We start from the raw sequence: 24,788 nt of genomic DNA, 5'->3' as shown, positions 1-24,788 counted from the left end.
TGGCCTGGAACTCAGAAATTGGCCTGGAACTCAGAAATCCGCCTGCCTCTGCCTCCCAAGTGCTGGGATTAAAGGCGTGCGCCACCACGCCCAGCTGCTGCCATTCTTCTTGTAGTGACCTCCTACCATAAAATTATTTGTTGCTATTACAAAACTAATTTTGGTACTGTTATGAACCATAATATAAATATCTGTTTTCTGATGCTCTAAAGTGACCCTTACAAAAAGGTCATTGACTCCTCAAAGACCCCCAGGTTGAGAAGCTATGCTTGACTACATGCCTCTCTCGTTAGGCCTGCTTTCTTACCCTGAGGGCTCTGCCAGCTTGAACACACAGCACTGCACACACAGCTTGGGATCATCTGTACCTTGGCACTAACAACCTTCTCCGCATGCTCTATGTGCGAGAGTTGGCCTAAATAAGAAAGGAGCCTGCAGCACTTGTACCAATACATCTTTTATTAATGGATGAATAAATAATGTGTTAATGATCAAATTCAGAGCAGCTGCAATAATAAATCTTTGTATTATAAACATAATCAACTTGATGTTGTCCCATTAAAGCCTGTAGTATTAATTTAGGAGAGTAATTTAGAAGAGGACAATGTTTCCAACACATTTTTCCCCCAATATTGGGGGTACAACGCTGAGCTTTGTCTATGCTAGACAACACTTTAACTAAGCTACACCCAGCCCTTGGTTTCTGACAGAGTTTCCTGTAGTTCAAGCCGGTCTTGAACTCAGTATTCTGCCTCTTGGTAGACCTGGACTCCAAGAATCCTAGCAACAACACCCAGAAAAACTTAATTCCTTGTTTTCAAACAAAACAGAACTAGTGAGGGTGTCTCCACAGAAATCACAATCCCAGCATGAGTGCTGAGAAAGGTAGTTTTTAAAACTGCCAGACCCAAAAATCTTAGTTCCACAAACTCAAAATAACAATGGGCTTGTTGGCTAAAATGTGCACTGTATTTACAGCCAACTCAACATTTTCCCCCTCAGAGATTTTGCAGTAAGTACCACAGAAATTCCTCTCTAAAGCCTGAGGGACTAGCAATATAGTTAAAATAAAATTCAAAACATACCTGAATTATTTTGGAAGCTGTAATTGTCCATGTATTAAAAGAGTATGCTATACTTACTGACACAAGCTAAGCCCATTTAACCTACTCACTCAACACTAAACTAAAACTGCTGGGTCTGTAGGGCAATCAAAATAATGCCAAATGAGAGGAACTATAAGCTCAAAAGCCCCAAGTGCAATCCTGGTCCCCAGAAAAACATGTTGATTCTACCGCACAATCAAGCCAAGCAAAGCCAACCTGGAGGAAGTCGGTCACGAGCACCTTATGAGTCGTTCATGCTAGCTAAAAACAGAATACCTACACAATAATTATTTAGCTCACTTGCCTATGAATCTATCTAATTCAGGGTATACAGATGATAAGCTTACAAATGATGTCTGAAATGTTAGATTTAACAGTCACAGAAGGCAAGCTGAGGACAAATGACAGCCCCTCTAAGAGACAAGCATAGAAACAAAGAGTAATACTGGTGACACACCCAGAACAGAAGTGCTCAACTTAGCAGCTCTTATAGGCTTGACAGGGTTAAATAGGATACCTGTAGTCACAGGCTTCCACGCCCAAAAGTCTGAGTCTGGTTGCCTCTTAGCCTTTTGGCTGTAATCTAGCGTGAGTCTAAAACCCCTCATCTGCACCAGGTATTTTGAAGGGGCCGTTTAAGGTTTATGTAGTCATTCAAGTATTTAAGGTCTTGAACAGAAAGGCACAGAAAGTGTTGTCCCTGAGGAATCTACCATCTAGCAGAACTTTTGTGCCACTGGTTCATGGACAACAATAGATTTCTGAAATAAGAGGCACAGGTAAAGAAAGGTGGCTAACAGGCTCAGTGAGTTGCTTTAAGTACTGACCGGTGTGTTAACACTGTGTGGGCAAAGCCCCAGAAAGCTAGCTGAGAGACTCTCGAGTGCAGAAGGGGTGTGTGCCAGAACACCCGGAGTTCTGCAAGACCCATATACATATCCCTGAGACACAAGCAACCTGCGCTGCTTTAATAAACAGGCCATGGAAGTCAAGTTAACTTCTAAAACTAGATACAAGATGCTTTAAGAAGCATCTTAGTTCATCTATAGTTCGATAATTTTCCTCAAAAGGATAATATAACTGCAGAGACAGAGACGTAAGTCATCATCAAACTTCAATCTGGAAACTTTAAATGTCTACACGTTATTTTCCGAAAGACTCAAAGACCCAAGGAAGGAGGTAAAAAAGAAAAAAGAGGTCTAAATGCAAGGACTGTTAGTGCCAGAAGCTACCCATTATCTCACTTAGAACAATTCTGTGGGAGAGTAAATCTTGCAAAGAGCAAATCACCTGGGTGTGGTGGCATGCACTCTTGTAAACCCAGCACAGCCACCAGAGTTCCTGCAGCCTGTCTTAAACAAGCAAACTAAACGAGCCAGGCTGGAGAGACTGCCCAGTGGTTAGCAAAGGGCCAGAGTTCAGTTCTTAGGACCCACATCAGGTGGCTCACAATGGCTTGTAAGGGGATCCAACACTCTTTTTAAACAAACAAACAAAAAAAAATCCACAGAGCAATCAAGCAACCTGCTGAGCAGTACAAATTATTCTCCTGTTTGTCACACAGGATGAAATTCTTTCCAAGGTTCTAATGAACTTTAAAAGTTCAGAAACGGCACAGTGGGATCCTAACGGAGAACCAACAGCCTTACCTGTCCCATACACACCCAGGGAAATAACTCAAAAGCCCTATGACCATATTACAAATTACCAAGTGGGTGGAAAGTCAAGTCCTTCCAAAAGGACGCCAGGGTGACAAGCCTTACCTACTAAACAACACTAGCAGGAGAGTTGTGTGCACGGAGGGTCAGATAACTCCAGCCCCTCTGATTTGTCATTCTTGAGCCATCCTCCCAAGTTCCAGCCTGTAGCAACGTAAGACTGTACTGTTCCCACCGCAAGGGCTAAGTGACATCAGAGCCGGGAGCGTGTCCATTTCTTTACATTCTATATCCTCAATACCCTGAGCATATAGATTTTATAAATGAACGCCCGAGCAATGAATCAATGATCCTGTAAGCTCTCTCCTCTCATCAGCTGAAGGGACGAATCAAACGATTTAAAGGGACTGCTGGGAGAAGGACATAGTCGGCCTCCAGAAGACAGTCCACCTTGCCAAACCACTAGGGATAGGGGCAAATATGCACTGGGTCAGTAATGGAAAACAGGCCCTCCTGGGACCAGAGAAACAGGGCTGTCACCGCCATAAACCCAGAGGACAGTCAGAGCAATGTAGGGAGAGGGATGCAAGAGAAGCATTCAGGCTGCAATCGTGGCCCAGGAACGAAGCATGTCGACAGGACAGAGGAGAGAAGACAGGCCCAGCGCTTGGGCATGAAGGGAAAGGTGGTAGCCTCGGGACGAGGGGAGGGAGAGGAGCTCTGGCCTGGCGCGACGCGGGGACCGGGGAGGACAGACGTGACCTGGGGAAGGGAAGGGCCATTGGACCCCGCGTGCAGGCAGGTGGGATGGTGACCCCGGACCTGAGGATCGGGAAGAATGGAGGGGAAGGCAGGACAGGCCACAGGCCGGAGCGAACAGGGGCGCAGGGCAGAAGAGGAAGCGCACCCGCCGGCCACTCTCGTCCTTACCGGCTGGCAGCGCTCCTGCTGCTGATCCGAGCGGACCTTGGACCGACCCAGACACCTAGCCGCGGAAGGATCCGGACCCTGAAACCAGAGTTCTCGCGAGAGGATGGCCTCCCTACCACGCCTCTCGGTAGTGGTCTGACAGTCTCGCGAGATTTTCTCCCGCGCGCCTGCGCAAAGTTCTACGTAGAGGAATGCGGTAACCTTCTCTGCCCTTAGTCTGCATCCTTTTCCTGTCTATCTGTAAGTCAACTAAATAGTTAGAAGATGCACTAGAGAAATATGCAAGATGAGCCTGTCACACCAAATGCTCTCACAAGGTAAATTTTATTTAACTGTAACGTTCATATACAAGAATACATGTCAGAAGACAGAAAAGGCCGTATATGTTACATGTCTATTCAAATCAAGGCAAATCCTGTTTTTCAAAAACGTTTTGAATTGACCCACACTAACTATGCATGCCTGTGAGGGACAGTGTTAACTTTCGATGCGTGTAAACAATCTGTGGGGACCAGATGTGGGTAGTTGATATATTTATTATTTCTCTGTATTGATAATATAGAAAACACAACTGATTGTTTTTGGAATAGTTAATCTGGGTATGGTGTCACCTGGCTGCAATCCTAGCATTGGGAGGAGAAAGAAGGAGGATGGGCGTTCAAAACCAGCCTCCACCACTGAGAGTCTGAGAGAAAAGGGAGGCAGAAATATACGATGATTATTATCAGTATAGTCCTACGGTGCTGTAGAATGTTAGCTACCATGTCTCCTACCCAACTCTACCCTGGTTAATAGGGCAGTCAAATTCTCAAGGACAGACAAGAATTTGGCTGCAGAGTGGGCTGGAGAGAAGACTGAGCGAAGCGTTAATGTTATTTAATGTTTCCTTATGAGGGACTTGACAGATGGCTTTACAGTTAAAAGCACTTCCTCTTCTTGCAGAGGACCCAGTTTTGGATCCCAGCACCTACATGATGGCTCACAACCACCCATACCTCCTGGTTCCAGTGCCTTCTGACATCCAAGGGCACCAGGCATGCACACGGTAAAAATGTATATATGCAGGCAAAAAAAAAAAGTCATGCAAATAAAGAAAATAAACTCTGTTTTTTCCTCTGGGGCTTGTGATGGATTGAGTAAGGGTGGCCCTCTTGGGCTCATGTGTTTGAATGCTTACTGATGAGAAAATGGCTCTACGTGGAAGGTGAGTGTCCTTGTTGGGGTGGGGGTGGCTTTGGGGGAGGAAGTATGTCACTGGGGGGTTGGCTTTGAGCCAGGCTGGCTGGCCTACTCTTTCTTTCTGCTGCCTGTGGATCTGGGTGTAGTATTCTGAGCTACTTCTGCCTGCATGCCACCCTGCTCCATGCCACGATGATAATGGACTCGGCCTCTGAAACCGTAAAGAAGCCCCAGGTAAATGCTTCCTTTTGTAAGAGTTGCCATGGTCATGGTGTCCCTTCACAGCAATAAAACAGTCACTAAGACAAGGCTGGTGGACTTTATAACTTAGGAAAAACATACTACATTTTTTTTAAAATATTGAGTAAATAAATGTCAGAATTAATGTTACAGTTTCAAGTCAGTGTATTTTAGGTGGTCTGTATGCTATAACTGACCCTAGAGCTAGGCCCCACCACCCACAGAAGTCCAGCCTCTGAGTCCCCTGTCAGACTGTGTGAGGTCTAAAGAGCCCCTTCTCCAGTATCTCTAACCTTATGCAAACACAGGGTGGTGTGGGGACTTGATAAAGACAGGGTGCCTATGTAAGTGTAAGGAAGGCTAAGTGAGAGTACCAGGGACAAAGAAGAAGTTTGGTTTCATTATGAACACACAGCTTTTTCCCATTGTAAAGCAGCAACAGATGGTTCTGAGCCACCATGTTTTTGCTGGAAATTGAACTCAGGAACTCTGGAAGAGCAGTCAGTGCTCTTAACCACTGAGCCATCTCTCCAACCTAAACCAGAAACAAAATGCAGGCAGAAGAGCCTGATTTGTAGAAGTGGTGGGAATGGATGTGGGCCCCATAGGAAAGCACACGTGCATGAGACCTGGTAGAACTCAGGGAAGATGATTAACTGGTACCTGGTACTGTTGGGTTGATTTGCTTGGTTGTATAACACGCATTAACTTAATACAAATATGATTGGCAAACTTGTTTATTTATTTCAGTTTTTCTGCCTTCTGAGTGCTGGGATCATAGGTCACCTGCTTGCAAGCTTATGATTGGTAAATTTAAGTCATACAAGGTTCAATTGTTGCTCCATTTTTGGGCCCACAAGAAGCACATTTACACTGTCCAGCTGTCAACTCGACAGGTCTTTCCTGGGTTCTTCCGATCCACCACACTGTAGGTGCAGTTCTCTGGGTGGAATTGTTCGTCACAGTTGTCTTTGTCATAGCTCAAAGGCCTAGTAGCACTGTCAATGAGACAAGACAAGATATGTTAGAGAGGGAGGAAACATTCACCCAGCCCTACTGCTCTGTACAAGAAGCAGTCAACACATATTCCTGTCTCCTGGACTGTAAGGGCATCACTTGGCTAGAAGCCTAAAGTGTACATATTAGGCATTTGTACCCGTTTGTGCCATGGAGTCCCAGAGACCATCCCTACCAAGGGTCCTACATTCTACCCTGCATGCACTGAAGGACACTGGGAAGTTCCGACAGGCTAGAGGCAAGGCTAGGCCACTCTGGGACAGGAGAGCTTGGACTAACCTTGTCTTCCCAACCCTTCTGGTCCAGGGAGTGGTCATCGATGATGGTGCTAGACTGTGGGAAGAGAAGGGTTGTCCCAGCCCTGTGTGCTGTCTAGTTAGAAGAGGAGCTCACCCAACCATCAGGGGCAGAGAGCCATCCCAGACCAGGATCATGGACCCCAGGGAGAAGCTACTAGAAACAAAGCACCCTGGGAAAACCCACCTGCAGGGGCAGTGCAGGGGCACACGCAACTTTAGGGTCATTGCCCTCAGAGCCCATCTATAGGCGTGGGATTCAAACTGCTCTGCCCAGAGCCCAGCATAATGGTACAGACCTATAATCCTAGCATTCAGGGGGTGGAGGCAGAAAGATTTGAAGTTTATGACTAGGCTCTGCTACACGTTGATTTCGAAGCCAGTCTAGGCTATGAGAAACCTTGTCTCAGAAAGCAAAGCCACAGGCTAGAGAGATGTAGTCCGTGGTTAAAAGCAATTTCTGTTCTTTCAAAGGACGGGAGTTTGGCTCTCAGCACCTGTGGATGCCTGTAACTCCCACTCCAGGGAGTCAACACCTTCTGGCTTTCATGGGTAATTGCATCTCTGTGCATAGACATCCACGTAGACAATACACATAAATAAATAATAAATATTTTCCTAAAGACCAAAGGATAAATAAACTGCTCTGGCTAAAATGTATAAAAGCAGCCATTTCAATGCCCTGTGTAACAAAAAAAAAAAAAAAGACCCAGAATTTTATCCTAAAGGAAAAAGACATCTGGTTCCAAGAACATCATAATTTGCAGGGGGCTAGGGAGATGGCTCCGCGGTTAAGAGCACTGACTGCTCTTCCAGAGGTCCTGAGTTCAAATCCCAGCAACCACATGGTGGCTCACAACCACCCGTAATGAGATCTGGTGTGTCTGAAGACAGCTACATTGTACTCATACACATAAGATAAATAAATCTTTAAAAAAAAAAATTTTGTAGCCCTCGGTGGCCATGCAGAGAGACACTGGCAGGAAGTTGTTTCACAGTTTACCAGGACACTGGACACTCAACCCAAGTCTACATGACCCAAACCCATGGGAACAGTCCTGTGAGAGGAAGCCTCCAGTGACATGTAATATTCTGGTTTGATTCTTTGTAAGGCTAACAGCATATTACTTGTAGTATATAACATTTTGAAGACATTTGATGAGCTAGATGCTACTAATATTAATTAGTAATATTAATTTGAAATATTAATTAGGTTAAAAAAAATAGAGCATCAAATAGTAATATAAGCAGTAATGGTGGTACACACCTCTAATCCCAACACTTGAGAGGAAGAAGCAGGACATTTGCCAGATCAGGGGCAGCCTGAGTATATAGTATATGAAGAGATGTGTCTCAAAAAATCTTTAAATCTAATTTAATTTGCAAAGTTTGACATTTAGTTGTAAAAGAAAAAAATGTATAAAAAGAAAGAGAAATAGATTATTATCAGTTCCAAAGGTGAGTCTGTAAGGGTGGCAGCCCTTGACCTTGACCTTGACCTTGCCCTGCCCAGGGAACTCTTTGACCCCACTGACTCCAGAGGCCCACATCCATTTTCCCACCAGGCTGCCAGGCTTTGCGCTGCTAGGACGGGTGCTGAGGGACAGCTCCCTCTTGCTGCTCTGGGGAGATGGCCTGCCCAGCTGGCTTCTCAGGACCATTTCTCCAGCACTACTTCTCCTACTCCCAGGGTTGGCGTGGTGGGTTTATGTCTCTATTTAATGAAAACAAGCAGTTTTGCAGCCATTGGTCCCTGTACTGGGGAAACAGCCCACAAGCAACAGCTAACAGCCTCAGTGGGGAAAACCTTTCCATGTCAGAGACCGAGAATGCTAGGAGTTGTTTATGTCACCCCTCCTTCTCCAGAGAGAAGACACTGAAACAGTGCAAAGATTTCTCATCTTATTGATAGAGCCATGAATAAGCCAAAACGCCTGTCACCCAAGTGCATCAGACTAGCTCTATCATTACAAGGTTCCCGGATTGACTAGCAAGGTCCCTCCAAATATTTTGAGCTGGGAGCACAGACACAGTTTGAGGCTAACAATAACAGTTACATCTTCAGTGGGTCTCATGAGACAAATAAGCTGCAAGACAGATAGATTCATTAAAAAATGTTCCCTTCTCCCCCCCCCCTTTAAGTATGAAAACCCTGAAACAGATCTTCATGTCAATCCGGGGGGGGGGGGGGACAAACAACAGGCAATTCTTAGAGAGCCTGTGGGTTTCCAGACATGCTTCACACACATCATAAACTCTGAACATTCCTTCTTAAATGCCCACCAGAGATTAGGGACCATGGTATTGGAAGGTACTTGGTGAAGTTCAGATCCAGAGGCAAGTTCGGAAAGTGCTACTTTACACAGTGCCTCTGCTGAGTTGGCATAAACCCAGAGTGAGACCCTGGGTTTAATCCCAGCACTGCTAAGACAAAACGAAAACAATTTCTGTTCATGCAAGACTCGGCTGGCCAAAGATGACCAACAGAAGCTGTGAGAAGCTTGGGGGGCTGGAAGTGGAGAGCCTGGTGTGGCCTCAGCTGCAGGTACTTTATCGTTCATTTATTCAAAGACCTTTAGCATCCACAACAATCCAGCAGAAGCCATCTGCACAACCCCGGACCCACCCTGGCCTTGACTTCCACAGCAAAATATTCACACCTCACTTACCCTCCTCACTAAAATGTAAAAACATGTAGTGCTGTAGCTCAGTTGGTAGAGTGCTGGCCAGCATGCATGAATCCCTGAGTTCAATTGTCAGCACTGCATAAAACAATGTTATGGTGACCCATGCCTGAAGTCCCAATGTTTGGGAGATGGAAGATCAGGAGTTTAAGATTCCCCTCAATTACAAAATAATTTTGAGGCCAGCCAGGTATACTCAAGACCTTTTCTCTTTTTTTTCTTTTCTTTTTTTTTTCTTTCCAGACAGGGTTTCTCTGTGTAGTCCTGGCTGTCCTGGAACTCACTTTGTAGACCAGGCTGGCCTCGAACTGAGAAATCCACCTGCCTCTGCCTCCCAAGTGCTGGGATTAAAGGTGTGCGCCACCACGCCCGGCTTTTTTATTTTTTTTAAAGAACAGCATTTTTTTTTCTTTTTTCTTTTCTTTCTTTTTTTTTTAAAGATTTATTTATTTATTACATGTAAGTACACTGTAGCTGTGTTCGGACACACCAGAAGAGGGAGTCAGATCTCATTACAGGTGGTTGTGAGCCACCATGTGGTTGCTGGGATTTGAACTCCGGACCTTCGGAAGAGCAGTCCATCTCTCCGGCCCCTTTTTTCTTTTTTTTTAAAGATTTTATTTATTTATTTATTTATTTATTTATTATATGTAAGTACACTGTAGCTGTCTTCAGACACTCCAGAAGAGGGCATCAGATCTTGTTACAGATGTTATGAGCCACCATGTGGTTGCTGGGATTTGAACTCCAAAGACCTTTTCTCAAAACAAACAAAACCATTGGCACAGTGTGGCACTCCTATAGTCCCAGTGTGAGAGCAAGCTGTGCCCTGCTCTAAGTTAGTCCATATTATGCAACACAGTGCTTCTGAGGCCGTGCCTTGCTGTGGAAGAATCCATTTCATAAGCCACATTTTATTTACTTTGTGATCAGAGGAAGGGACAGGATGACTTTGCACTTGTCCTGTGTGTAAGCAACAGGATCCACCCAGCACCACCCACAAGATGCCTTCTGCTGAACAACTTAAAAATGAAAAGGATTCTATCCCAGGGGCTCACAAAATGTGGAGAGAGAGAACTGACCCCGGAGAGTCGTCCTCTGATTCTACGTACACCACTCCCTCTCCAGCACACACATATGTGCACACACTAGTAATGTTTGTTGTGTGAAGGGGACTGAAAGAGAACTCCTGACCATCCCAGGGGTGTCAGCTTGTCTCAGCCCCTGCTGCTAAAGCAGCTGACCACCCATGGACCAACATGGGTCCATCTCGACCAGTTCTGTGTTTAGCCGCATGGCTTCTGTAGTCTAACTCCAGCTGGGAGGCTCAGCTTGACCCTGAAGTTCCACTCAAGCTGCACCTCCTACAGATTCTCTTTGCATCTCTATCATATTTCTGCTTGCCTGCCTTCAACTCCTTGTCAACACTTCCCACTCTGCTGCCTTGCCAGTTTTTATGGCCAAATTGTAATCTACGTGCATAAATTTCCTGTATGATCTGAGAATTAATGGTAGTAATTAAAGTTGGAATTGAAAAAAAAAATCTGTTTGCACCCCAAGACTTGACACTATTACTGAGGCTATGGAGCGGTCACAAAAAGGGACCAAGCATGACTGCCCTCTGAAAGACCCTACAAGCAGCTGGAAAAGTCAGATGCAGATATTTGCACCCAATCAATGGTCAGAAGCTGCTGACCCCTGTGGTTGAATTAGGGGAACGCTGGAAGAAGCTGAGGAGAAGGGCAACCCTGTAGGAGGACCAGCAGTCTCAATAAACCTGGACCCCCGAGATCTCTCAAACACTGGGCCACCAACCTTGCAGCATACGACAGCTGTTATGAGGCCCCCAACACATATACAGCAGAGGACTGATGGGGCTGGGTTCAGTCAGAGAAGATGCATCTAACCCTCAAGAGACTGGCGGTCCCAGGGGATGGGGGGGTCTGGTGGGGGTGGGGACATCCTTGTGAAGATGGCAGGTCAGGGAACAGGTACAGGATGTGGTATGGGTGTGGACAGGGAGAGGAGTAAAATGTGGAGTTTAAAATAAATAAATAAAAAGAAAAAAATCTGTTTGCCAGTGACTAGCTATCTGCTTGGTAAATCATAGATCATATCCCCAAAACCAAAAACACACACACACACATGCACACACGCACACGCACACACACGCACACACACACACATGCACACAGCCACATACAAGATCATATCCCCAAAACCAAACACGCACACACACACATGCACACAGTCACATATACACAGGTAAATAAATGTAATTTGTTGTTATTCAATAAATTCATATGGATAAAACACAAACATGTCTGTCTATGCTTTTCACAACACAGTGCACACATTACAGACAGAGATAGCAAGATCACTTGAGTCCTGGAGTTTGATGGCAGAGCCACCTAAGAAGACTTTGTTTCAAAACCAAACGTAAGCCTGGTCTACAAAGTGAGTTCCAGGACAGCCAGGGCTATACAGAGAAACCCTGTCTTGAAAAAACAAAAAAAAAAGGGGGGGGCTGGTGAGATGGCTCAGTGGGTAAGAGCACCCGATTGCTCTTCTGAAGGTCCGGAGTTCAAATACCAGCAACCACATGGTGGCTCATAACCATCTGTAACAAGATCTGAAGCCCTCTTCTAGAGTGTCTGAAGACAGCTACAGTGTACTTACATATAATAAATAAATAAATCTTTAAAGAAAAAATAAAGAAATAAATCTTTGGGTCGGAGCAAGCAAGTACTGAGGGAGCAGAGTTGACCGACCGGAGCAAGCAGAGGTCCTAAAAATTCAATTCCCAACAACCACATGAAGGCTCACAACCAATCTGTGTACTCACATATATAAAATAAATAAATAAATCTTAAAAAAAAAANAAAAACCAAAAAAAAAAAAATTAAAACTAAACTAAACAAAGCAGAAGCCCTCAAGAGTAGCTCGCTGGGGCTGGTGAGATGGCTCAGTGGGTAAGAGCACCCGACTGCTCTTCCAAAGGTCCGGAGTTCAAATCCCAGCAACCACATGGTGGCTCATAACCNCTTCTCATCCCTGACTACATGTGAAAGTCAGAGAGTGTTTACTGGTCAACTCTAGCCCCTAGAGATTCTCATTCTGCTGTTCTTCAATGGGGCCCCTGCTTGTGGACGTTGTACATCGTGGTGCGCACTAGGCTCCGCACCACGATAAAAAAAAAAAAAAAAAAGAGTAGCTCGCTGGGGTGGCCAAGCCACTGAGACTTACTTAGTGCAGCAGGTGATTGATGTTTCATCACATGAACACCACGAGCAGTTCTTCTTCCAGGGAATGTTGAGGAAATGCTTGTTACCGTCAGCATCCATGCAGTCTAAAGGATGCAAATCCCAGCATCACACAACAAGATCAAAGTTTGTCAGTCAGAGCTGCTGGCATGTGACTATAGGCAATTGTAAAGGTGTCAGAAACAACAATCAGTGCTTATGTATTCAAAAGGGCTTGAGTCATGCACACTACAGTCCTTTGGTCCTTGCCTCTGATAACATACATGCATTTATCTATCTATCTATCTATCTATCTATCTATCTATCTATCTATCTATCTATCTATCTATCTATCTATCTTCAGACAAGGCGTTGCTAGCCTTGGGTAGCCTGAAACACTGTGTAGACCAGGTTGACCTCAAACACATAGAGTCAACTGCCTCTGCTGGGAGTAAAGTCCTGAGCTACCATGCCTAGAATTCTGATAATGTTTCTTAAGCAAGCTTAAATCCTTCTAGATTTTATTTCAGCACAGACATTGGAGAATAAATAAGACCTTCCTTTTTAACCTAGAAGCAATTAGGGAGTTACTGGCAACAGGGGCCCAGCTTGTTTTCTCTGGTTGTCCTGAATAAACCCCTCACTTCTCTGCTGGTATAGCTTTGTGTCAGTGATTCTCAATGCTAGGCACACACGTGAAACATTGTAGGTACTTTTAAATCACCCACAGGCTGGAGTGTAGCTCAGCGGTAGAACATGTATTTAGGATGCACAAAGCCCTGGATTCAATCTCCAACATCTAAATAAACAAACAAACCTTGTGTGCCAATAAGATCAGAATCTCTGGGCGGAGCCCACACTGCCTGTTTTTTTGTGGTGTTTTTTTTTTTTTTTTTTTTTTTTTTTTTGTGGGGAGGGAGGCATGTATTGAACTCCCTATATGCTTTTTTTAAATTACTTGTTTTGCCAGGCGTGGTGGTGCATGCCTTTAGTCCCAGCACTCGAGAGGCAGAGGCAGGTGGATTTCTGAGTCCGAGGTCAGCCTGGTCTACAGAGTGAGTTTCAGGAAAGCCAGGGCTATACAGAAAAACTCTGTCTCGAAAAGAAACTAAATAAATAAATAAATATTACTTGTTTTTTATTTTATTTATATGAACGTTTCTCCTGTATTTGTGTAAGGTTGTATTGTATCTACAGAGACCAGATGCCCTGGAGCTGGAATGACCAAAAGTTGTAAGACCCTCATGTGCAGGCTGGGAACTGAACTTGGGTCCTCTATAGGAGTATCCAGTGCTCTTTACCACTAAGCCTTCTCTCCAGGCCTTAATGAACTCTCAGTCCTCCTGTCTCTGCCTCCTGGGTGCAGGGGTTACAAGGACATGCCATCACAATTGCTTTCAGCAGTGCCAGGACTGAATGCAGTACCTCACACATACTAGGCAAGCATTCTACCAAGAGAGCCGCATCCCCAGTCCTCTGCCTTCTTTTTTAAAATGCCTGTCCAGAGTGAGGATTGCTGCCTTCGATCTAAGTGTGCTTGAAGGGCAGCATGAGCATTCCCCCGAGCTACACCGGACACCACCCTTGTGTGTGTGTGTGTGTGTGTGTGTGTGTGTACGCGCGTGCGAGTGTGTGCATGCACGGATCCGATGAATTAGACTTGTCCTGGGCTAAGGTATATGGTCTGGTCATCATCATACTTAATTTTAGCTGTCAACTTGATACAGACTAATGTCATCTGAGAAACATTTTCAAGTTCTTGCTTGAGTTTTTCCACCTGACTTCTCTCAACAATGGATCTAAGAGTGAAACGCAAATAAGGCCTTCCCTCCCCTAAATGTGTTTTGGTTATGGCATTTCATTGTAGCAGCAGAATGAAACCAGTACAGTATTAAAGTGTTTGGTATGTATGAGACTCTCCAGGACCATTCATAACACACTCACACACACACACACACACACACACACACACACACACACACGAACACTCTGCATTTAAACAAGATTACAGGAATGATCATTACATTGAATTTTGAATGCAGCTTCTCATCCCTGACTACATGTGAAAGTCAGAGAGTGTTTACTGGTCAACTCTAGCCCCTAGAGATTCTCATTCTGCTGTTCTTCAATGGGGCCCTTACTGTGCTAAGTTTCAAAGCTCTCTGGGCAATCTTATCTAGCTAGAATTGAGAAGAACTTTCTTACTATTTCTGTATCTGCCTGAATCCCTATTCCAGTGTATATTCCAATACTTCTCCATCTACCCTATATACTACGTCATATCTACAGTTTGTATCTACCAGACTGGAATGGCATTAAAATACTGGAAAACCAGGACTTACCATCAGACATTAGGTTTGGAAATATCTCAAGCTTTTCAGTAGTACATACTGCTTTGGATGCTATCACCATGGTGGCAAGGAATAAGAGGCTGCCCAGCCAAGCTTTCTGCAATGCAGGGAAAGGTTAGGAGTGAAGAATGAGCAGCGATTCTTTTTTTTTTTTGTTGTTTGTTTGCAATAGCTTAGATTTTATCAACATTAGACATAATAGATGGAACTGTAAGACAACACAGAAGCAGTAAATATCCAAATTTTGTACTTAAGCTACAGCATTGCTATGCACTTCTCTGACTGATTTATAAGCGTTTGACACAGGTCTTAAGAGCACACACAGGAGTGTTAAAGGAAGAAGGCTTCTCCCTTGGAATACAAAGAATGGAGTTTCTAGACACAGGCTTCAAGTTCACAGCCTACATGGGCTGACTTTTGCACCAGTATAGGTAGGGAAGGATTTCTGCAGACATTTCCCTTCTGAGCATCAGCCCATATTCATATCAGAATGAGAATATGCCACCCACATTTCCCCTCCTCACCAATGCTCCGCGATTCTTGAAGGTCATCCTTGACTGAGTGTCCTACAAGATCCCTGCTGAACTCTGGCATGAAGAGCAGCGTGGAGGGCAACTGCCAGGTACCACAGCAGAGCAGTCAGAGACTAAGGCATAAATTAGTCACATAAAAAGAAAAATCTTGGGCTGGAGAGATGGCTCAGCGGTTAAGAGCACTGACTGCTCTTCCAGAGGACCTGAGTTCAATTCCCAGCAACCACATGGTGGCTCACAACCATTTGTAATGGGATCAGATGCCCTTTTCTGGTGTGTCTGAAGACAGTGTACTCATATAAATAAATAAATCTTTAAAAAAAAATGTCCTGACCCGCAGGGCAGTTGAACAGGGACTTGAGGGGCACCTGGAAGAGAATGGGGGACAAGTAACACAAAAAACTGACAGCAAGTCTGATGATCAAGCTGACAAATTTTTACTTTTCCCACACAGGTTATATACTCATAGGAGCAGGAAGGGGGGTTGAGGGGGGTCACTTTGTCTAGGGCAATGCACCTGTACCCAGGAACAGGATATTGACTCGGTAAACAGTTCAGCAGGAAGATCAGAACAGAATGGGTTATTAGGCACCTACCCACAAGATTTATAGCTATTTGTTCTCTGCTGACTTCAGGATCTATGTCTACTAGTCAGCTGGGCTAGTACTTTCTCACAGAAGCCAAGACTTTATGCCAGCAAGCACTTAAGGCAGTAAATGTTCAAACAAGGTCACTCCCAACCAAAAAAAGAAAAGAAAAATCTTAGGAAGGTTTGTAAAGAGGCAAAATTAAAAATAAAAGATGTACATGAAGCTGAGTGGTGGTAGCCCACACCCTTAATCCCAGCAATTGGGAGACAGAGGCAGGTGGATCTCTGAGTTTGAGGCCAATCTGGTCTACAGAGTGAGTTCCAGGACAGCCAGAGCTACACAGAGAAATCCTGTCTTAAAAAAACAAAAAAAACAAAAAAACAAAAAACAAAAACAAAAACAACAACATTAACATGAACCCAGAGGCAAGCAAAATTGAGCAGGAAGCCTGCTAGAGCTGAGTTTGCAGGGATGTGACTGATGTGACTGGGAACATAGTTTAGCATCACAGTGAACCCTAGGCCATGTGACCAGGAACTTCAGGTGTGGGTACTGGGATACAGAACCACCCCTACAGGACCAGCCATCCCTCTGCTCTGAAGAGAGTCTGGAATCCACAGTTCCAAAATAGCAAATTGCCCGTGTCATCTTTTTGAGAGGAGCTAAATAAATGCACACAGTATAGGTGGAACTCTTGGAGTCCTTTTAAAAAGGGAGGTGGAGTGAGGACTGATAGCACACCAAATGGCTAGAAGTTGGGGAAATAGTTGAGTCTAAGAGTTTTCTTAGAAAGCACAGAACCATGGATTCAACCCCCAGCAACACATAAAGCCAGAATTCTTGTGGTTGGTTCTGTAAAACCAAAACAGGAGCCACATTGTTGTTAAAAAGCCACGTTGGTATACATTGTTACTGAGTCTTTAAACCTTGTAAGAAAAATAAACTTCCTAAGTCTAATGTATCCTGCAAACCATTTCATTTCACAAGTTCACAGCTCCTGAAGTTCACAGCTCCTTGTGACCCTATGGTGTATGGCCACCCTTTGCCTTGCTAAACTCCTGAACCTGTGACATATGGTTGCCTTTTTGCCTTACAAAAATGTGTCTTCTCAGATAACTTTATGCCTCCCCTTCCACATGATGTATTCTTAAACTTATCTACCCGGGGCAGCCTTGAGTCCAGAATCCCTCACGCTTCTGTCCCGGTGCTAACAGGCAGTTATCTGGACAGCTGTTTACTATCATCTCTAGCCCTTCCCCATAAAAGGGACCTCAAATGTCAGCAATGGGCTGCTCTCTGAAGTCCTGACTGTGGGAGAGGCAGCCAGTTGGCCATTTTTAAATACAGCTTCCATTAATCGGTCATGGAATTGGTTTTTTGTTTGTTCGTTTTCAGGTCTAACCGCACTTGCCCCTAATCCCAGAACTCCAGAGAGTTCCAGAAGCAAGAGACTCAATAGTTGAAGATCATCCCAGCAACATAGCCTGGGCTACATGGCCATGTCTGAAAAAAGCGTAACCATGAAGAGATGCTTCCTGCAATGATTCCTTTCTGATGAAAGAATAAAAAGGCAAATGAGAAACAAAATAGATAAGTCATGACAAAATATAGATGTGTTACCAGAAAATCAGCATTGTCTTCAACATGAGGGGGTCTCTGTGGAGAATGGCTTTTAAGCAGATAGTGCTGCACTGCGTTGGGAGTAGTCAGCTACAGAGGAGGGAACAGTTCACTGCCCACTGAGTCACACTTGCTGTACACTCTGAAGACTATTCTCTGCAGTGGGAGCAGCTCATCTGCCCCAGCTCCTGTGCCCCTTAGCACCTGAAATGTCTACCCATCCCAATGCAGCTGGACATTCCTGTGACCCCTGGTCATGTGTAGCAGAGTTCACTGGGCTGGAGCTGCCTGTGGGGGTGGCTGGCTGCGGGTCTGGGTATAGGAAGAATTGTGCTGGGAGCCTCCTCACTGGCTACAGTGGGAGCTTTCTGCAGCAGCAGCAGCAGCAGCAGCAGCGACTCTTTTGTGCTGCCCTGGCTTGTTCTGGGAGGTCTGGGACTGTTGTGCCAGGCGCTGGTCCTCCTTGCCCCCTGAGACATGAGAAGGCCATCTCTACTGCCCATGGTTTCTCCAGAGTCCCTGCCACTCCAGTTCTTCTCTTCCTATGCTTCTCACACAGTGTTAGAAAAGTGGTTGGCTGCTTACAGTGTGATGGTAAGCCATATTCTGTGTGAAGATAATTTAAATTTTTTTCTTTAAAGACTCACAAGTTAAATTTTATAGTAAGACCATTAAGTAATTATAGAAAATGTATTTTAAGGGTAAAAGAGATTTGGGTATTTAAATACCTAGATAAATGAAGCTAAAAAAGTATCGAAATTTGGAACATAACATCTGAAATAATTTCAGTGTAACAAGAAAAAACATAAAGTCATAGTAGAAAAGTAGCAAAGGCAATAAAGGGACAACACATACACACATGCACACACATACATACATACATACATACATGCATATATATATACACACACATACATGTATACACAAATGTACATACACACATGTACATATGCACACATACACACATACATATGCACACATACACATACATACACACATGTGCACACGTACATACATACACACACGTGTAAAGACAGAGAAGGATCAATAAACACCTGGAAATTCAACTTAACCTAAAGCAAAATAAATGTGAATGTAGAAAAAGACAGACCACGCTATTTAGAGTCCATAGAGGAAAGCAGGCCTGTGGAGCAACTGGAAAGTGTAACTTAAGACCACACACACTTTGGAAGTCACATTTTTACTTCTAACACAACCCTAAGAACAGCAGAGTTCACTGAAGACAGACTCCAGACAAGGCAGCTCAGCTCACTGAAGATGAAAAACCATGCAACACCCAAGAAAGAGCTGACTGAGAACACAGTGACTCCCCCAAAAAGAACAACAGAACAACAGAACCCAAATAAGACAAACATTGATGAACTAAAAGCGAGAGGAGAGGTGCGGCCCGGGCATGCCCAGTGTGGGCGCAGCCCCGGCTCTCCGAGCGCCAGGGCGGAGCGGGCAGCCGGGCATGGAGCAGGCGAACGGAGCCTTGGTGGGCGAGCGCCCGGGCTGGAGCCATGGCGGTAGGGTGCGGGGGGGGGGGGGGGGGGGGGGGGGGGGGGGGGGGGGGGCTCCATGATGAATGGTTTGGGAGCACTTCCCTCTCTCTGTATTTGATAGTCTGGGCAGTGAAGAGATGGCTGACAGTGTCAAACCCTTTCTGCAGGATCTTGGCAGGGGAATCAAAGACTCCATCTGGGGCATCTGTACCATCTCGAAGCTAGATGCTCGGATCCAGCAGAAGAGGAGCAGCGTCGAAGAAGGGCAAGTAGCCTCTTGGCCCAGAGGATACCCCAGAGTGTAGAGCGGAAGCAAGAGAGTGAACCACGTATTGTTAGTAGAATTTTCCAGTGTTGTGCTTGGAATGGTGGAGTATTCTGGTTCAGTCTCCTCTTGTTTTATCAAGTGTTTATTCCTGTGCTTCAATGGGTAACAGCCCGGATTATTGGAGATCCATCACTTCATGGAGATGTTTGGTCATGGCTGGAATTCTTCCTCACATCAATTTTCAGTGCTCTTTGGGTGCTCCCCCTGTTTGTGCTTAGCAAAGTTGTGAATGCCATTTGGTTCCGAGATATAGCTGACTTGGCATTTGAAGTATCAGGGAGGAAACCTCATCCATTCCCCCAGTGTCAGCAAAATAATTGCTGACATGCTCTTCAACCTTTTGCTACAGTCACTTCTCCTTATTCAGGGCATGTTTGTGAGTCTCTTCCCCATCCATTTCGTGGGTCAGCTGGTTAGTCGGCTGCATAAGTCTCTTCTCTTTTCACTGTACTGCTTTGAGTACCGTTGGTTCAACAAAGGAATTGAAATGCGCCAGCGATTGTCGAACATAGACAAAGCCTTATTGCTTTGGGATTGGCTTGCCCTTGGCTTTCCTCACAGCAATGCAATCTTCCTACATTATCAGTGGCTGCCTCTTTTCCATCCTGTTTCCTTTATTCATCACCAGCGCCAGTAAAGCAAAGACTCCTGGAAAAGCATATCTTTTCCAGTTGCGCCTCTTCTCCTTGGGGGTCTTTTTAAGCAACAGACTTTTCCACACGACCGTCTACCTGCAGTCAGCCCTGAGCAGCTCATCCTCTGCAGAGAAATTCCCTTCACCGCATCCTTCTCCTGCCAAACTGAAAGATGCTGCAGGCCACTGAGCCCTGCTGTCAAAGGGGTGGGTGGGACTGGGTGGAGGATGTGGCAGCTCTTTTCTCTGTTTTCCTCCCCCTGCCGTGGAAGGCAGAACCCACTGCCAAGGGCCCTCTGCATATTCCCTTGTCTTTGAATTGGAATCTTCCTGACTCCAGTATATGGATTTTTACCACCACCCTAGGTCTGGAAGGACCAGAGTTTTCCAGCTGTTTTTTTAGCATTTGCCAGCTCCTGTGCCTGGACTGATTGATTTGAGTGCTCTTTCCCCTTGCCTTGTGTCATTTACCCTCCCACTTCCCCCTGCCTTCCAGCACCCCTGGATGAATGGGCTCTGTAATTTTAACTGTTGTATTTTGTGAATTTGTTGTTACTGTTTTTCTGTGAAGCACGTACATTGTATGTGGGAGGTAAAGGGGCATTCCAGTTGCTCTGGTCACTCCCTCTTTAGCCATCACTGTCTTGTTTTCTGTAACTCGGGTTAGGTTTTGGTCTCTACTGCTCTGCTGCAGAAAAGGAAAGAAAGGAGTGGGGGAAATGGAGCCTGGAGAGTTGGGGCAGATAGACCTCAGCCAAACTGGCTGGGTTTTGAGGAGTCATGTTCTTTCTTCCCCTTGAACGGGAAACAGTTTTATTCACTGGTCCATTTAACGTTTCCCAGCTATGGGATGGTACCAGTTCTGGACAAGTGCCACTGCATCATAGTATGCTCAGAGAATCNGAACTTCTTAACTCTGAAGATGAAATTTACTGTTGGCCACTGCCAGGTCATACTGGTGTTTTAAGGAATACTGGGTGCTTCATATAGGAACTGAAGGGGTAAACTTACTAAACCATTCAATCTGTGATTGGTGATGTTTTCCTGTCATTTTAAGAGTTGACACACACACGCACACAAAAAAGAGTTGACACATGGGGTGGGAGGGCAGATGTAAAAAAAAAAATGTGTACAATTTTAAAATATCACAATTAAACGTGAGCTGGTTCCCCCCCCCCCCCCCCCCAAAAAAAAAGCAAGAGGAGAGAGGCAGCTGCCAGGGATCTACTATGCATCTCAAAATGAAACTCCGCAGGCCACACAACGGCCTGGGGGCTGTGATTCCTGTGACATAGACAGAGATACAGCCCAGGCTATCCTGATCTCATTGTTTAGCCTGAGCTAGCTTTGAACTCAGGACAGTACTCTTGTCCCAGCCTCCCAAGTGCTGAGACACTAGTGTGGACCACCACAGCCAGCTGAGAAGAAGGCGTTTTGTGACTGTGTGATTGTCCTACCTTCCTTCTTGGGCTCTTGTCTTCTATGGTGCAATCATTGCACTTAGAACTCTAAAGAAAGCAGGGCAGTAGTGGCGCATGCCTTTAATCCCAGCACTTGGGAGACAGAGGCAGGCAGATTTCTGAGTTCGAGGCCAGCCTGGTCTACAAAGTGAGTTCCAGGATAGCCAGGGCTATACAAAGAAACCCTGTCTCAAAACACAAAACAACAACAACAACAACACCCTCTAAAGAAAGTGTGGAGTTGGTGATATGGCTTAGCTGTAGTGAGCAGGGTTGAGCGGGGCTGAGAGGAGCAAGCAGAGGTCCTAAATTCAATTCCCAGCAACCAGATGAAGGCTCACAACCATCTGTACAGCTGCAGTGTACAGTATTTTATATACTTAAAATAAATAAATCTTAATTAAAAAAAGAAAGTGTAAATCCTTCCAAAAGGAAGGAGTGAAAGACATAGAAAAGGAAAGGAAAGAAAGGAAAAGAGAAGAAAAGAGGAAGAACCTGGTGTGGTGGCTCACTTACTTCATTCTAGGATTGGGAAGCAGTGACAAGAGGCTCACTTGAGTTTGATGCCTTCCTGGTCTACATGGCGACTATCGACTACATAGAAAGACACCCCCCCCTCCAAAAAAAAAAAAAAAAAAAGAAGAAGCAAAAGAGAGAGGGGGAACCTATATAAAACTCTTAATATATTTCAACCACCAAGACTTAAAATTCATGTTCTTCCTGTTTTGTTCATTTTTTTTCTTCCATAAACTTTAGCTGAAAACCTCTATATTAATTTGTCTCCCCACCCAGCCTATTGACAGGATTCCTGCTTCCTTAGACAGAAAGAAAACTCTTCCATGGTCGTGGAGGTATATAGGGTCTTGTTTAACTGAGTCACAGAACAAAGGCATCGAGGAGCCAGAACTGAATCCTAGAGACTGCGAGCTGTGTAGGACACCCCAGCTCCTGAGAGCTGTGTAGGACACCCCAGCCTCCTGTGATCTGTGTACCCCAGCTTCTGTGAGCTGTGTAGGACACCCCAGCCTCCTGCTATAGCTCTAGGCACACACACAAGACTGAGACAGTGTGGGGTGGAGTTCAGACATGACAGGATAGAGAAAATGATGCTGTCTTTAATTATCTCCCTATCTGCCAATGGCACAAATCCTCTCTCTCTCTCTCTCTCTCTCTCTCTCTCTCTCTCTCTCTCTCTCTCTCTCTCTCTTTCTCCTCCCAGGGTGGGCACTTCAACTACTGCAGTATCAAGTTCCTTGGCACAGGACTGCTGTGTCTCCTGCATTCCCCTGTGAGCTCCTCAGGAGACATGTCTGCCAGATGCTGCTTTCATGAGCACATGAACTCAGGGCGACCTTGACAAAGAACATGCTTAAAGAGTCTGCTTCAGTGGGTCTTCAGCCATATGATCAAAGCTCACAGGCGGTGCTGAGACCCTAGTCTAAGGACCACCCCTGAGGAGGAGGCTGCGAAGTTCCCTCTCTTCCCTGCATTCTATTCTGCCCTGCCTCCCTTGCTGCAGACAGTAGTCGTGTACCCCTGATGCACACAGGCACAGGAGAGTAAAGGAAACTAGCTTTCGCTGGGCCTTTCCAGGCAGTTTCCTTCCTGACCAGTTTGAAGTAAAGCAGCCTGGCAGAGTCTTCTGCGTTGTGTCCCCTTTGTTAAGTAGCTGTTTCTGGAAAGAGAGCTCTGCTCTCCATAGCTGAGGGTCAGGGGTCTTCAGAACCTTAGTTAGGAAAGGGCTATTGCAGCTCCCTGAGTTCACTCTGAGGCCTCATGGGAGGGGGTGAGAGGAGAGGCCTGAGTGGAGATGGGTAGGGCATCACCCACCTCTCCGACCCCTAGCTCTGTCAGAGGAGGGTTTCACAGAAAACACTGTCCTGAGGTGAGGCCAGGGTCCCTTCCTGAGGCCTCTTCCCCAGCTCCTGCTTCCTTCCGACAGTTCTCCTGTGGGAAGCCCCATTCTTTCCTTGATTCTGGCTTATAGAAAAGATACTTAAAGAAAAGACCCATTCTCAACTAAAGACAGAAAGGAACCCTAATGTATGAAATCAGTCACCTACCATGGTGACAAAGCAGGACTCCTTTCAGGCGGGTACCTCCAGCAAAGTCCTTGCAAGCATGAGTGTGCTGCCTCCCTATTTATACAGGTGAGAATGACAACTCGTGGGTGTTCTTGGAATGATACTGTTCCAAGAACATATTGGGTATTTACTGAGGGCTGAACAGGAATTTATAATTTCTCTTGCTTTATAAGTCTCTCGCATAGTAAGCTTTTACCCTAATAATGTGCTTATCACTGGGGTTTTCTAGGCACTGGGGCCTCCTGACCAGTTTGGGGTGTATGCCTCACCTTTGACACGCTGTTGCCCTTGATGGGAAAGAGCAGACAGAAAGAGCTTTCCCTTTGAACCTTCATCCTGCACTGGCAGACTGCTAGGCACCCCTCATGTTCTTTCCTGGTTCATAGACAACGAAACGAGGGCTCAGGAATGGGACTCACAGCAGCCAAACGCTGAGCCATAAGGTTAGCTTACGGGTCAGTCTGGCCGTCCCAGAGCTGAGGCCCAGGAGGTGCTGGCCTTAGGGTCCAGGATGGGAAAGTACATGGAGCCATTTTCCATGGTGTGGATGAACCTCGCCCACAGCCTAGCTGTCTTTTGACAAGCCACGTGCACCAATCTCTCAAACCGTCTCATTCTCCTGAGTGTTTAGTCTTTCCTCCGTTTCCTCAAGGCCTTCCTTTCTCTGTTCAGTAGTGATTTCCTGTATAGGAAACAGCATGGAGTCTCCTTAAATGATTAAAAACTTGAAGTAATTTATAATCCAGCAATCCCACTCAGAAGCCATCTGCACTCCTGAAAGTTTACTGCAGCGCGCTGTTCACAGTCGCCACGTGATGGAGCACACCCTGTGTCCACAGCTGATGCATACACACGGAAAAAAAGCAGCCGGAAAAGGGTGAACCTTGGGGCTGGGTGTAGCTCACTTAGTAGAGTCCTTGTCTAGCACGGGAGAAGCCCTGGGTTTCATCTCCAGCACCACCCGAAACCAGACCCTGTATAAAGTCTGAAGAGCTAGCTCTGTCAGTACTGTGCTCGGCTGCAACCATGACAACCTAACATCAAAACGCATGATGGGACAGGCTTGCAATCCCAGCACTAGTGATGCTGAAACCGGTGGATTCCCGGGCTTATGGACCTTTGGTCCTATGGGTCTACAGGTCAGCAAGTCATGTTTTGGTGAGCCCCAGACCAGTGACAGGCCCTGTCTCCAGAAACAGTGGGGATGGCGTCTGAGGAACAAGTGAGGTTGCTATCTGTCCCCTCCATATATAGCAGTGTCCTCCAAACTGAAACATTCACTTAAGGAACCAGATGGGAGGCTCATGAGAATCAGAAAGTATCTGAACTTG

General features: G+C 45.6%; 2 protein-coding genes and 1 pseudogene across 4 annotated transcripts in view; 1 reads left to right on the top strand and 2 right to left on the bottom strand.

Annotated features, from left to right (window-relative positions):
- Positions 1–3,781, bottom strand: part of Ncoa4 (nuclear receptor coactivator 4) — a 20,839-nt gene extending 17,058 nt beyond the window's left edge. The window contains exon 1 of one of the 2 annotated variants that reach the window (XM_021202997.2): positions 3,695–3,781. The gene's annotated coding sequence lies outside the window, so the exon portion shown is untranslated. Of the gene's footprint in view, positions 1–3,586; positions 3,649–3,694 lie in introns of those variants that run through there. The other variant, XM_029541363.1, reaches the window with a different exon arrangement.
- A 2,064-nt stretch (positions 3,782–5,845) lies between these two features.
- Msmb (microseminoprotein beta) lies at positions 5,846–23,488 on the bottom strand. The gene is made up of 4 exons (XM_021203612.2): positions 23,437–23,488; positions 14,695–14,800; positions 12,357–12,459; positions 5,846–6,111 (listed from the first exon to the last, which is right to left on the bottom strand). The coding sequence occupies exons 1-4, from the start codon at positions 23,437–23,439 to the stop codon at positions 5,982–5,984; spliced, it is 342 nt and encodes a 113-aa protein (XP_021059271.1). The 5' UTR covers positions 23,440–23,488; the 3' UTR covers positions 5,846–5,981.
- On the top strand, positions 19,021–20,356 carry LOC110325553 (annotated as a pseudogene). The gene has a single exon (XR_002380751.1). The product of XR_002380751.1 is annotated as an etoposide-induced protein 2.4-like (transcript).
- Positions 23,489–24,788: the final 1,300 nt, after the last annotated feature.

The sequence above is a fragment of the Mus pahari genome, chromosome 8, assembly GCF_900095145.1.
Source record: "Mus pahari chromosome 8, PAHARI_EIJ_v1.1, whole genome shotgun sequence".
NCBI lineage: Eukaryota > Metazoa > Chordata > Mammalia > Rodentia > Muridae > Mus > Mus pahari.
Note: the sequence above shows the minus strand (reverse complement) of the source record. Positions and strands in the feature narration are given on the sequence as shown.